Source organism: Atractosteus spatula, chromosome 8, assembly GCF_055471065.1.
Source record: "Atractosteus spatula isolate fAtrSpa1 chromosome 8, fAtrSpa1.hap1, whole genome shotgun sequence".
Taxonomy (NCBI): domain Eukaryota; kingdom Metazoa; phylum Chordata; class Actinopteri; order Semionotiformes; family Lepisosteidae; genus Atractosteus; species Atractosteus spatula.
The window spans coordinates 16,401,241-16,415,498 of record NC_142713.1 but is presented as its reverse complement, the minus strand read 5'-3'; the positions used below and the strand labels follow the sequence as shown (position 1 = coordinate 16,415,498).

The 14,258-nt window shown below is 39.3% G+C and overlaps 1 protein-coding gene across 1 annotated transcript in view; it reads left to right on the top strand.

The window, feature by feature from the left end:
• st8sia1 (ST8 alpha-N-acetyl-neuraminide alpha-2,8-sialyltransferase 1) overlaps nt 1-14,258 on the top strand; it is a 48,595-nt gene that overhangs the window by 23,123 nt on the left and 11,214 nt on the right. The window contains exon 4 of the mRNA XM_088923800.1: nt 1,703-1,795. Within this exon, the coding sequence (XP_088779926.1) occupies nt 1,703-1,795 (93 nt within the window). The remainder of the gene's footprint in view (nt 1-1,702; nt 1,796-14,258) is intronic.

The following is a 14,258-nucleotide window of genomic DNA, read 5'->3' as shown; positions in this document are numbered from 1 at the left end:
GAACCAATTAGAAAATCATGTTGTTTTAAAGCTGATGTTTTCCACTTACTCATTGTATTCCACAGGTAGGATCATTTCTATTTAGTATTTGCGTGTTGTCTCAGATTATTTATTATTCACCATCATAGACATGGATTTCACTGCTACCCTGATGAAACATATTTGCAAACCATACAAGAGACTACTGCTGTGTTTTTTGCACTTAATAGCTGCTTTTATGATATTAAGATATGGATGCAACAGAACATATTGAAGCTAAGCTGTCACAAGACTGAAGATAATAAGTTATGTACTGTAAAGCTTATATTATTAGGTTCCCAACCTCGGCTTCACAAAGCTAGTGGTTTCAGTGCTTGTCATTATTAACAGTGCCGAAATTAAACAATTTCATCAAGATTTGGCTACTCGCAATTCTTACTAAATAGAGTGTTTTCTAAGGCATCTTCAGAATAATGAGACTCATTTCTAACTACAGTAAAGGCATTGTGTATGAACACATAAGTCCCATCCTCTGTAAAATGCACTGGTTTACAGTGTAAATCAAATGGGATTTCTCATGCTTAAATATAAGGCAATGATTGGTTTATCCCAATTAATCATTTAGGATTAATTGCAATATAGCCCAGAAATCCCTTCATCCAGGCCAAAGACCAGGCTCACTCAATGTATGCTTTAATACAGTCATCCATCGCTTTTTGCGGGAGATAAGTTCTAAGACTTCCAAGACGCGAATAATTGACCGCCCTCTCTAAAAAAACCACCTGTCCCAAAAAAACATTTTTAGTATTCATTTTCTAATCAAGGGTAATTAAGAAAACGTTCGAGAGCATATTGCTGGATTATCACATTTTTTGGCACATGGAGAGGGAGGGGGGAGACAAAGGAAAAGCATAAAAGTCTTGGAAACAAATGAATACCTATTTTTTCTGCCCAATACACAATATATACGATTTTCCTTCTTTTAGCGTGTCTATAAATGCAACTTTTGTTGCCAAAGTCATCACTTTCTTGCATCTTTTAGGTCCAGGATTACTATCACAAGAACTAGAAGCGCGTTTAGTTCCCATATTTAATAAAAATAACACAAAAAACTTATTGAACAACGAAACGAAGAGAGCTAACAGACACGAAAAGGCACAAAATGTGGATTAATGTGCCGTAGCCTTCCCCGAATTCTTTTTTTGGGGGTGGCGGCCTGCGAATAAACGAAACCAAGAGGTACGAACCAGCGAAAAACCAGGGATGACTATATTCTTGTGTGATGTTTGCTGTCTGTTCAAACCTAAGAGGCTACAACTTGTCAACAATTGTAACCTTGCTTAAAGATCTATATTTTTATTAAAGTTTATAATGTATAAATTAGCTTTATTATTGGATTTATTGTTAAGTTTTTGTGATTCATTTTTCTTTCTTTTTGCTCTTGGTGTATAAATTGTGCTCTTTTGAGCCTTTCAATTTTTTTCAAATGCACACAGAAATAAAATTACATATTTTTTCTACAGTTTCCTTCTAGATTAGTATGTATTGAACTTTTTGTTCAATACATTTTGAATACATTTTAGGGAAAGATGGCAAAAAACTCTGTTAGACACTTTTGAATATATAAAATATTATTTTGGCTATAAATAGTGAAGCATGGGAATTGGGTAATTCAGAGTACTTAAGAATTTCATTTTTTTGTTTTGTGTTTGTTTTTTTGTAGGTGCAATCTGCCACCACTCTCAGAGGATTACAGAGAGGATGTGGGGACCAAAACGCATTTAGTGACTGCTAACCCCAGCATTATTGAAAAAAGGTAACAGTGTATTGTTTTTTTTTTTTGTGGTTTCAGTAGTAATATAATAATGAAAATAATTGTTATTTATTGTTAACACAAAAATACCAAAGTATTTCAAAAACAAATAAGACTTTTTTCACTTAGTTTACATATCGTATAAGTGTATTTAGTGCGTGCTGTGTGAAGGGCTTGCTCAGGCTCATTAGTGCTGTGTGTGTTTTCACTACAGATTCAAAGCTATGCCTGGGAGAGCAAGGTTGGGTTACATTTTTCAGGTTGAGAGCTGGCATCTAGCTAAAGCTTTCATCTATCATAAATTATATGGCAGTGGTGAACATAACAGTTTACATGATCACTGTCAACTAGAGCATTTTTTTAAATGTTAGTGTTGCTAGGCTATATAGTGTAAACTGTTTGTATAGGGAATGTGTATATTCTGTATTTCACAATTTTCTTTACACTTAAGTAACGCATAGTGTGAGGGACCATCAGCCAGTGTCTTTAGGAAGCTGCAGCTGTAAAGATTGATGTCTTGATGAGCTAAAGCTGTGGGTTGTCTTATGCCTGTCTAACTTCTCTCGAGAGGCTGCACTGGCCCTCTGAGAGGGAGAGAGAAGAAATATTATTCACCTTGACCAATCAATGTGTTTTGATGGACAACTCCCCCAAATCCACAGTTTGTGTGAGAAGCGGTGGGGGCTGGGTAGGTTTTGCTGGCCAGATGCCACAGAAGTGCAAGGAATGTAGCCAGAGATGCCAGCAAGGCTGGCATATGTTGTTGGAGATATGGCCAGGAAAGGCAGCAGAGTTGTTTGAGATTGCGGGGGCTGTGTGAATGAAGTCACTAGGAAAGACAGTTTGTGTGCAGGTGTGGCCACGAGTGAGTGTGAAATACATCTGGAATATGGTTTGGGATCTGAGGGAGAGCACAGCTCGGCTAATCCATGAGCTGGATGATGGTGTGTGTGTTTGAAAGAGTGAATGGTATGCCAGGAGACAACAGGTGTAGATGTTGGAACAATGTTGTTGTTGTTGGAACAACGTAGAAGAGAAACAACGTGTGAGTTCCTGTAGAAACTTGGAGGGGTGCAGACAGAATATGGTTTTCAGTACAGTGGGCTTTCTCTCCTGTATGGTCATACCCAAGAATGAGAAAATTTATGTGAAAATAGCACGTAAAATGTGTCTGAAAGAAAGTGTTTGAAGTGCATGTGTAGTTGTGAGACTGGAGAGCAGGAGACTCAGATGTAATCCCCTAGGCCTGATGTAGAAAAGAGAGGGCTAATTACTGTATGTCTACTACTGGACAGTGTGTTAATATGGGTGTTGTGAGTATTTAGTTGGTTAACCAGAGCTGAGGACACTCAGGTGTATTACTCCTGAGTGAAGAGGGTCAGGAGGGCTGATTGTTTAGCTCCTGGCTCCTGTTGTACCATGGTGTGAAGACAAGACAGCAGGAAGTGAAACCAGAAAGAGCTGGGCTCTCCGGCAATAAGTGAGATTTGGCGTGTCTTCACTGCCAGGACATAAAACTGTAGATTCTGTGTTGTTGATTGGAAAAAAGAAATAAAAATAGTGCAAAAGGAAAGAAACTGTGTAGTAAGATCATGTACAGTACAAACAGGCCCACAACAAGTTCACCTAGTGGGGTGGGACCTGTCAGGTACACATAGGTTTTGTGATTTGCATCCCCAGTTGTAAAGCTATAATAGTAATTTAGACATGCTTGTGAGTATCTTCTTAATGTTATAGTGCTTTAACATTTATTTGAGGTATTGATTAGATTAATGAATTTCAGCACAGCCAAAAAAACAGCTAGATTGCTTTTGGGAAGCAGGTGGAAAATGGACTGCATGGCAAAAAACTATAAAGAACAACAGTCACACATTACACTGGCAATGTAATAAAATGCTAAGTTGTTGCTGAATTTGTTGTATGTATATGAATTACTCATATAAGTTTACCTCCATTGCTTTTGTGCTTTTATATGGCCTTGAAATATTCAGCAGATGTACTTTAGGCAAAATTATACATGTGCCTTTCAAAACCATTGTTCATTCACTCAGACTCTGGGTTAAATTTCATTTTACTTAGGCATTCAGAGGAATGACTCTGAAATGTATTTTTAGCATTGATTTTGTAGTGTAGCCTATCATGCTGACAGGTGTATCCCTGGGGATCTCAGTGGAATGTGTGTAAGGTAGTGTGCACGGTGCTAAAATTGTGCATGCAATGAAGTTCTGGACTTTGTGCTCAGGTGAGAACAGGCACTATTTAGGGGACATTACTGTAAGTAAAACATTTCCTGAAATAACCATAAATGTTACAACGTCATTGAAAAAGCACAAGTAAAATACACAGAAGAAAACCATAAAAAGACAGCACAATAATGTAAAATTAGATTTTTCAAAAGTGCTGGTTTATGAAAGAATACAGCAGTCTTAAAATTAGGTGCACATTTTGAGTTCTGGAAAAGCCTTTGTAAAGGACTCTTGGGAGCTGTGAAGAAGAAGGAATAACTGGGAACTGTGGCATGAAAGTAGGGCTGGGCGATAATTCGATAACGATAATTATCGCTATATAATTTTCCTCGATATAATTTTAACAAAAGTTAGATCAATGTTCGATATATATTTTTATGCTTTGCGCATGATATGCGTGTGCGTGTTGCAGACCGGGCAGCTAACGTGGTCGTGTTTACCCACACAGTGGTGGCTGACAGGATTGTAGTTAGAGTGGAGAAATTAGCGACACTGAAGCAAATGTAGTGCTGCCAACGACCAGCTCGAAGGACGATGACATCGTCGGCAGAAAAGGTCACTCAACTCGGTAATTTGGAGATCTTTTGGCTTTTTATGATCAGACATAAAACAGAGCAGTGTGCACTGCAAACTGTGCCGCAGATCTGTGCCAGCAAAGACAGGCAACACCACGTACCTATTTCAGCATTTAAAACATCACCCGTGAGAACACGCAGAAAGTAAAAAATTACAGTCACAAACTAGTGTTGTTAGTGGAAGGGGACCATCTATAAGCACCAGGCCAGTATTCAGTGCGACTACACAGCAGCAAACCATAGTAGCATCATTTTCGAGCACTGTGCCTTACGACAAAAAAACGAAAAGACATGAAGACATCACAAATGCAGTTGCATATTGCATTGCAAAAGACATGCTTCCCATTAGCACTGTCGAAAATGAGGGATTCAAGAAGCTTATCAGAGTCCTTGAACCCAGATACGAGCTACCTGGTCGGAAACATTTTGCACTGACTGCACTTTCTCGGCTGTATGCAGAGTGTAGGGAGATGGTAGAGCGGCAGCTGCAAACGGTGCCATTCTTCGCCACTACTTCTGATATGATCCTTTAAAGCACTTTAAACTTTGCAGTCTGTCTGAGCCATCTTCTATGTGTGTTTTAACACACTGCAGTATTTAATTTTTCTATTAAGATATTTATTTTGTAAATTTTACTCATGCATATTTTGACATAAAAAAGACTTGGAATACTCTCTACCTCAGATTTGTTTAATGTTTCTGCTGTTTGGCAAGTGTTTGTTGTGTTCTTAAAATAAAGAGTTGTTTAATTTACCAATTAACTGTGGTTTCTTCAACTTTCACTCAGGAGAAAAAATCTGCCTTTAAACTTGAAAGAAATAATGATTTGACATTTATCGTGATAATTATCGATAACTACTGATATGAACATTTTTATCGTGATAATGTTTTTGGCCATATCGCCCAGCCCTACATGAAAGCATGACCAGGTCTGCAACCTGATCTTGGGTGTTAGGAGACTTAGTTGCACTGGGTCGTGCTTCCCCATGCCTTCCTGGTGCTGAGGAACTGCTGTTGCATGAGCTGACTTGTTATCCACAGGCTACTTCATTTCAGTTTTCTGTTTTGGGAATATTTTAACATGTACTTTCAGCTCTGAAAATACTGAATGACGAGGTCTCCCAAGTTGTTTTTTAAGTAACGGTGCTTGACCAAGTGCAGGTTGAACACTGCTTGTGGGGTTGAGTATGAGCTGTGTCATGAATTCCCCAAGTGGCGACAAACAATTGGCGGAGTTTTGCTGAGAGTAGGGTGGGATCAGAGATTTCCTGGATGGTGGCATGGTAGCAAAATGCTATGTATTCCTCCCTCACAGTAACTATTGGGAAACTGGCCCACTTATGAATATGTGTCTGTCTGTATATGCCCTGTAATGGGTTGGTGACCTGTCCAGGGTGAGTCCTGCCTTTTGCTTTACTTACTGGGATAGCCTTTTGTCTCTTGCTTCTTCTCTCTTTTTGGGTTTGTTTTATGTCTTGTTCATATGCTCACTTAATAGTAGCCTTGTTTTTTTTTGTTTTCTAGATGTACAAGTGTTAAATGGAGCCATCTTAAAATAACTCAGCTTGTGTAGTTACTGAAACCTTTTAATATTCCCTTCTAGGCTTTGGCATTGTTCAGTATCACTACAGGGACCTTCCTGTCTTGGGAAAGCTCTCTTTTCATTTACACCTTGGAAATCTGACTTGAGTTAAACAATTAGTACTAATTGGAAACCAATTATTACTAAGTTTCAAGGGGCTACTGAGCACTCTGTGCTTTGTGGTTTATTTTATTTTTCATTAGTGATGATTATATAATACTATAAACAGCGACCAATAAATTAAAATGATTGATTCAAAGACAGATAAAATTTCTCTGAAGCAAATAAAGATGGTAACCTTGTTATTTTCTAAGTACAGTATATGGGCACTAAACTCTGAGCACAGTCAAAAATGACCCTCAGGATATATTTGCTTCTTGAGCCAGTCAATGGCCAACCTACTTATTTTACATCCTGTACGTGCTGCAGGCAGTTAAACCCCATGATGCCCATTCTGCCGATATCTGGAAAATAAACTTTACTATTTGAACTGCTTTTCACACAATTTTTAAAGTACAATGTGTTATTTTTTTTTACAGGTTAGATGTAACAGTTTGTAACACTGTTTGTTAACAGTGGAATGAGGGACTTGGATTAAGGAAAGCAACAATCATAACAACATGTATGGAGCAACTGCATTTTAATAAAGCAATAAAATTAATCATTGTTTCTGCAATACAATGTAATGTTGAGGGGATACTTTCTCTGGAATAAACTGGGGAATAAAATTGGATACTTCCAAAAGTTCAGCCCCTTCCTATGGTATCCCATTTGGTGAATTTACAAAATTATGGATATATTTATTTAAACTTATTTTAAATAAATATTTAAACTAAATAAATCTTTTTTTTTTCAAAACCTGAATGTGAAAACAGAAAACGTCTAAGGCTAAGATGAGTTACTGTAAATGTCATTTAAAATTTAAATATGTCCATTGAATAAGTATTCAGACCTGTGAACTGATAATTTAGCATAAGCATTTTTGACAGTAGTTACAGCTACACGTCTTTTTGGGTAAGTCTTTACCAACATTGCATACAACCTTGGTGCAATTGTTGCCCATTAAACGTCAAACTGGCCTCACAGTGGCATCCCTCCTTGCCAGGCTGCTCAGTTTGAAGAAACGGCCTGATCTATGCAGTGTCTGGGTAGTGTCTGGGTAGTATGATACACCTTCCACTTCTTAATGATCAACTTCCCTGTGATCAAAGGGATATTCAGTGTCTTTGAAGTGTTTTATATTGTTGTGTTAATCTGTGCAACTGTCTACGACTTTAGCTAGAACTAGAACTTTGTCTTCATGGCTAAATTCTTGTTCAAAATTTACTGACCAAAGGACCCTACGGAGACAGATGTATTTATTATGACATCATGTTAACCACCATTATTGAACACAGTGGCCACTCAGCTGACTTACTGGTGTCTCTTACTGGTAGGTTAATTGGCTTTTAGGAAAACTAGCCCTGATATGAATGTGTGTGTTTCTATGTGTGCCCTATGATGGAGTGGCATCCTGTCCAGGGTGTATCCCTCCTTGCTTGCCGAGATAGGCTTTGGCTCCTCTGTGACCCTGTATTTTGTGCAATTAAATTAATTTAGGTTTGCCACAGCAATGGGCTTGAAAACTTGTGCAATCACCACTTTTATACTTTTATTTTTTTTTTTACTTTCCTTTTTTTGCTTTGAATGTGCAGAAATAGTTTGAAAATAAATGCAAGAAGACTGCTAATATATTCATTGAATTAGTCCACTAAGAACAGATTCAAACTGATTGAATCTATCCAATCTTGTCAGCAAACAATAGTCTATTTATTACAGCTTCCAGAACAAGTACTCTAGCACAGTTTCTCTTTGGTTTTGGACAGCTGACTCATTTACGGATAAAGACTTTTTTGTCTTTTTAGAACTAAATATTTTTCTATACACTTTAAGTACACCAAAGTTGTAAATGATGAGAAATAGTTTATAAAAAGTTAATTTTTAATCATAGAACTATTTGGAAATGTAATTATGCCTGATCCTTGTAAAGCATAAGGTTTTATAATGATACAACACAGAAAGGTTTTGTTGCATTATTTAAATTGCCTACAATTTTAATAGGGATGATTTAAGAACTAACGTCCCTTACATCCTGGCGAGGGATGTATAGTACATCCCTTATCAGAAAAATGAAAATGTCAGCGACATTCTGTGGCTCAATTCCAGCAGGAATTGCTTTTCCTTAAATGGAACTAAATTTCTATACTGATTTGTATTAATACAGAACTAACTACAGCAGCTGCTCTGAAAGGTCTTACCCTTTCTCCATTTTCATCTTAGCAGCTGTTATGAATTGTGGAGATATTTGGAGACGTTTAGATCCAATTGGGATGATTTCCAAAGTGTGACCAAGAGAACCTGGCTTGACCCTCAACACAAGCATTTTTTTTGCTGTACTCAGCAGCAAAAACATTTTTCCCCCTTAAGATAAATTTTGTCCAGTTTGGGTAATCTTTTTTGTGTTTAGTTCAGTTTTAGTTTCTATTACATAACTATAGACACTTAACATTTTCCTGTATCTGCTTCCCTTCCTAGAGGGAAGGCTTAGACTTACATTTATGAAAAAAAATATTTATAGACATAATCCCTGAAATGAATAGGCCAAGTGTATACTGTACATTCCTGGAGCGGAATACAGAGTGGGAGTGTTGTGGTAAATGTGATTCATCGCAGTGAAAGATTTTCACTTTTCAGATACCATTATGAGAAACTAGTTATTAAATTCCTGAGATTGCATCTTCCGGGCATCTGTCAATTAAAAGTACTATAAAATTACTTAGAGGAAGCAGTGTGGAGTACTTTTTAATACTTTCTTTGGAGTCTGGATTTGGAGTTGGAAGTTTGTGGTTTCAAATGTACACAGATGGCTGCTGAAGTACTAATCAGGCTTCAGTATGTTCATAATTATATGGCTTGTGTGATAATTAAATGTAAGTTGCATCAACATTAAACTCCTGTCTTCAGTAACTTGCTTCAGTGGGTTCCTGTGATATTTAAAGTAGACAATCAAGTTCTTCTGCTCAGGTATAAGTTACTGAACGGTCTAACTGGATTATTTTAAGGATTTGTTGCATAGGGTGGCACAGTGGTGCAGTGATTACCATTGCTGCCTTGCAGTGTATGGGCCCTGGGTTCAGTTCCTGGGGCGTTATCTGCATGGAGTTTGTATGTTCTCCCTGTGTTTGAGTGGGTTTCTTCCAAGTGCTCCAGTTTCCTCCCACCATTGAAAGGCATGCTGGTAGGTAAATTGGTTTCTGTCATTTAGCCCTGGTGTAAGTACAGTATGTGTGTGTGTTTGTGAGTATATGTGGAGTATATACTGGAATCCTCTCCAGGGTGTATCCTGCCTTGCGACCAGAAAGGTTCCAGCTCCCCGTGCCCCTGTATTGAATAAAGCAGTTTGAAAATGGATGGATGGATTGTATGAGTATTGTCCAAGACTATATCTAAGACCTGCAGATTTAGGCCTTCTTACTGTAATGTAGACCAGGCTCCACAGAGTGGAGAGTGAAACTCATTGCCAGAATCCTTTAGAGACTCAGTAACTGTTAGCATTTTAAAAAATCTCCTAGATACCCACCTTTGCACTATATACAACCGTTGACAGCACCCCTACCACATTGAACCCAAATCATATCAGATCTAAGATAAAGCTAAACTAGGTTGCTGCTGTACTGTAAATAGTGGTGGACCCCAAAACAATGCCCTATTACAGTGACAGAGAGGTGTGCTGTAGAAGGTGCTGTTCTTTAGATGTTACACTGAGGTCCTGTGTACTTGGTCATTAAAGATCCCATGGCACTGATCACAAAAGGGGAATGGAAATAGTTCCAGTGTCCTGCTTAAAGTTCCCCCTTAATTTAATTGTTTAAGCAATATTTCACTTCTCTCTCTCTGATGTGCAGTGAGGCATCACCCAGGTATGTGCTGTACTTCAGTAGAAGATGAACTAGGTCCCCTCCTACACATGAAGCACTTTTCTGATTGTTTGAAATTAAAAGTGCTATACAAATGATGGCAATTAGTCATTGTTATATTATAGCTGTTAATGTATAACTTAGGTTTATTCTTTTATTTATTGGGTCAGTTTTGTTGTTCTTTTCTTCTTACTTTTTAACCCTATAACGTGCATTATGCATATATGTGCAGCACTCTTTGAGTTTTCTGAAAATGCTTTCAGATGAAATTCTTTATTAATGGAATCTTTTTAGATTAAAAGGCCAGTACTTCATTATACTAGCATGTGTGCAGCAAACTATAAATCAAGAAAAAAAGTAGTTCTATACTTTATATATACAATATATTCTCTTCAGGAGATTTACATTAGAAAGGGTTAGTGCAATGGTGTGCAGTCATGGTTCTATAGGTTGTAAAGGCAGCCTTAACTGGTCAGCAGACATCTGGAATGTATGTTTACTCCTACTATTTAAATACTGTAGTTGCATTTTAACACATCATTAAAATCCATGATTACTTGAAAACCAGAAGATTTGATGGTTGTCTATGATCTTGGTGGCACACCCCTGGGCTAGCATAATAAAACACAAAGGTAATCATCTGGTGTGCAATATTGAGGAAATGATTTAGGAAATTAAACTCATATTCACTTACTCATTGCCCAGATCCATTAGAGACTGTGTATTATAATTTCTTATTCACATTAAACATGTTTGTGGGTGTAGTGTTTCATAGCCGTTCAGGGACGCCAAATATGTAATGTAGTGGCTCTCTGAAGGCACCAGTTCTGTAGGGTTTGGGCATTTACTGAGACAATTATTAATTGTAGCAGTAAATCACAAAGTTGATTCTTTTGATGGCTTTAGAATCCAACCATGCGACATAACTCAAACAACGCGCACACACAGGTACTAATACACGAGGATACATTTATTAATACATAGAATATGCATATAAACCTAACAGATCTTATCGAGAGGGTTATCAGAATACAAAAGATATATATTCAATCAGTTACGAAGAGTTACACATATCAAGAGGACATACGTTCAGTATATCATTCATTTAGACCGTTTCGTAAATGAACTTGGTTATAACTTCTACATTAGATACTCAAAACAAGTACATAACTCTTAGGAATTAAATTGATATCAACTGGTTGGGATAACAATTGAATTCTCGAGCTGTAATGCATTGAAGTTGAATACTCATCCAATCTTTGGGGATTCAGATCTCCTGCGGGCACAAAGAAACAGTTGCAGGCTGTTGCTGTCCAATCCGCGCTCTCTGGCTCCGTGCCAGGCTGTGCTGTGCGGCTTGCGACGGTGCGCTGCAGATGCTCACTGGCCGGCTAGTTAGTGTTGGCTTTAACTAGCAAAGTTTGCGCACAGGAGAAAAGATGACTGTGGATCCCAGCAAGTCAGGAAGAGGACCGGTTCGTTCCTGATGAAGAGCTAGTTCTGAATAGTGATTCAGCTGTCCACAGTTCTGACCTGTTCACGAGGCCTGCTGCTGGTTACTCTCTGGCAACCTCCACTCTAGACTCTTAGAACAAAGGAAAGTTCTGGCACTCGGACACACTGGCCGTTCCGTGGTTGTCCGGGCTGAGTCTCGGGATGGTCAGGAGGCGCGCTGCGAGAATGTCCTGCCCTTGGGAGCCTTCTGCTCCTGGGCCGTCCTGCCCTGGAATTCTCCTTTGAATTCCCTTTAGAACAGTCCACAGAATCCTCTCCAGAATCTTACTGAATCTCCCGAATCTGAATCTCCAGGCCTGTGTTGCCTGTTTTTACCTGGAGGAACTTCAGCTCGTTGATTGGCTGAAAGTTCCATGGGCATCAGAGTCCCACGTGGGTTACTCAGCCCTACCAGTCCCTGATTGGTTGATCAAGGTGAGATATGAGTCACTTAGTCCTGACACTTAGTAATGCAGTCCAGATGTCCATCCGGCACTCCCTAGACAGATAGGCGCCAATGGATGACCATTGATCATGATAGCCAGACTTAGCTAAGTGCATCCCCCTTTGGGAGCTGTCCTAGGAAACCTTAAATCACCCTGCACTAATGGTCTCTCTGTGGCTGCACCACAGAGATGAACAGAGAAATGGGGCCTCATTTGGGAAGCTCAGAAACACTTAATTCTGCCTTATTATTAAGCCTCGCCGCTACATGGGAATAAAAATTAATAGATTTTCTTGTTGGCTGCTGCATTAAATAATTAAGAGTGTAGAAGTAAATAATATATCTAGAGCTTTTTTGCTGTTGTTAATTATTTTTTGAAAAAATGTTTATATTATTTTTAAAATGGGATTCGGTCACCATTTAAGTTTTAACTTATAACATATAGATATTTTTGCTTGTTTTTGTGAAATCATGTTTTATAACATTTTGTGAGAAACGGAAATAAATGGTTGTGATATTTTATTACAAGGGTACCATGGTGGCAAAGTGGTTAGTCTTGCTGCCTCACAATGCTTGGGCCCTGGATTCAATTCCAGACCTGGAGTGCTATCTATGTTGAGTATGTATGTTTTCCCTGTGTTTGCACTCGATTCCTTCAGGTGCTCATGTTTTTCCCCACAGTCCAAAAACATACCTGGTAGGTTAACAGGCCTTTGGAAAAACTGACCCTGGTGTGAGTGTATGCATGAGTCTGTTTGTGCCTGTCTGTCCTGTGATGGATTGGCATTCCATTGCTTGCCTCCAGCTTCCTCGTGACCCTGAAGTGGAAGAAGTGGTTAGAAAATGGATGGATGGTAGTATTTCTTGTTATTCCTAAAATTCCCTAACTTGAAAATTGAAGGCATAGCATTTGTTGGAAATCAGTTAAAGGGGAGAAGCAGGGGTTAGCAGAGAAAGAGCACCTGGACCACACGGGGAACCCAGGTGGCCGACTAGGTTGGCTGACTCGGCAGCCTCCGGGCCTTGAAAACATGAACACCCCTGACTCGCGGAGAGTTGCTTGAGTGGTGCTGCCTCATGACTGGGAGCTAGGCCCTCAGGGGATAGAAAGGAGGAGATAGCCCCTTGACCCGCTGAGAGTCGCATGACAGGCGCTGCCACACGACTGGGATAAACCCTCAGAGGACCGAAGGAACGAGAATTAGTAAGTTAGAGATCCAAAGAATAACTCGCGGCTCGTGCTTGAGAACCTCCCCAGAAAGGCTCAAGGTGGCACTGCCATCCTGAGGTCGGGGAAGTGAGCTTCACTTGCCCCCCAAATATGGACCCGGACCAACACTTTCCCTCCCAACACCCGTGAGGACAAACAAAGTGTGTGCCAATGCATAATTAAAACAAACGTGAGAATAGAACAGGAGAGGAAGATGAAGAGGCTATGTGTGAGCCTGACAGCACAGTGGAGAGCAAAAAACCCCAACATGCCAATTCAAGGGAAAACCTCTGGTGGCCCTGGTGGAACAGATGCCCCCACTCCAGGCATACTAGCAATAGAAAATGAGTAGCTGAAATCCCATAGAGAGTGATGTTAATGTAAAGGTGGACTGCAGAGGAGGACGACTGACTGGCCTGTTGTTTAAATAAGGTGAATATCCAGGATAGCTCTGGCAGTGGAGATGGCAGCTCCAATTCTGAAGAAACGTGAAGAGTAAACTGAGGGTTGAGACCAGCGTTGGAGATTGAAACTCACAGCTGAAGAGAAAACATGTATCTGGGTACTGAACCCTTACAAGTGTTGTCTCTGGATTCCATGAAGTGCAAGATGGAGTGCTGGAATAGAAAGCAGTGAGGACACTAAAGAGATTGAAACGTGAGGCAGAACTGAATTGCAGAGGAAAGATCTTGTTGCACTTGGAAAACAGTGAGAAGAGTTTATTTAAAATATAAATAAAGGCGGCCAGTGAAACATGGGAAAGGTAGAGCATGCAGTCCTGGCAGAAGAGTAGGCTGTGTGGGCAGATGGGCTAAAGCATGTAGTAATATGTCTATTGAAGCTGGGTGGAGATTTGATTCTAGATGGCAAAAGAATGTGGAACTTGGAACTTGAAGGGGAAAAGAGCTGAGATGGAAATGAGGATGCAGGATTTGGGTAACTGCAAATGGTAAAAAAG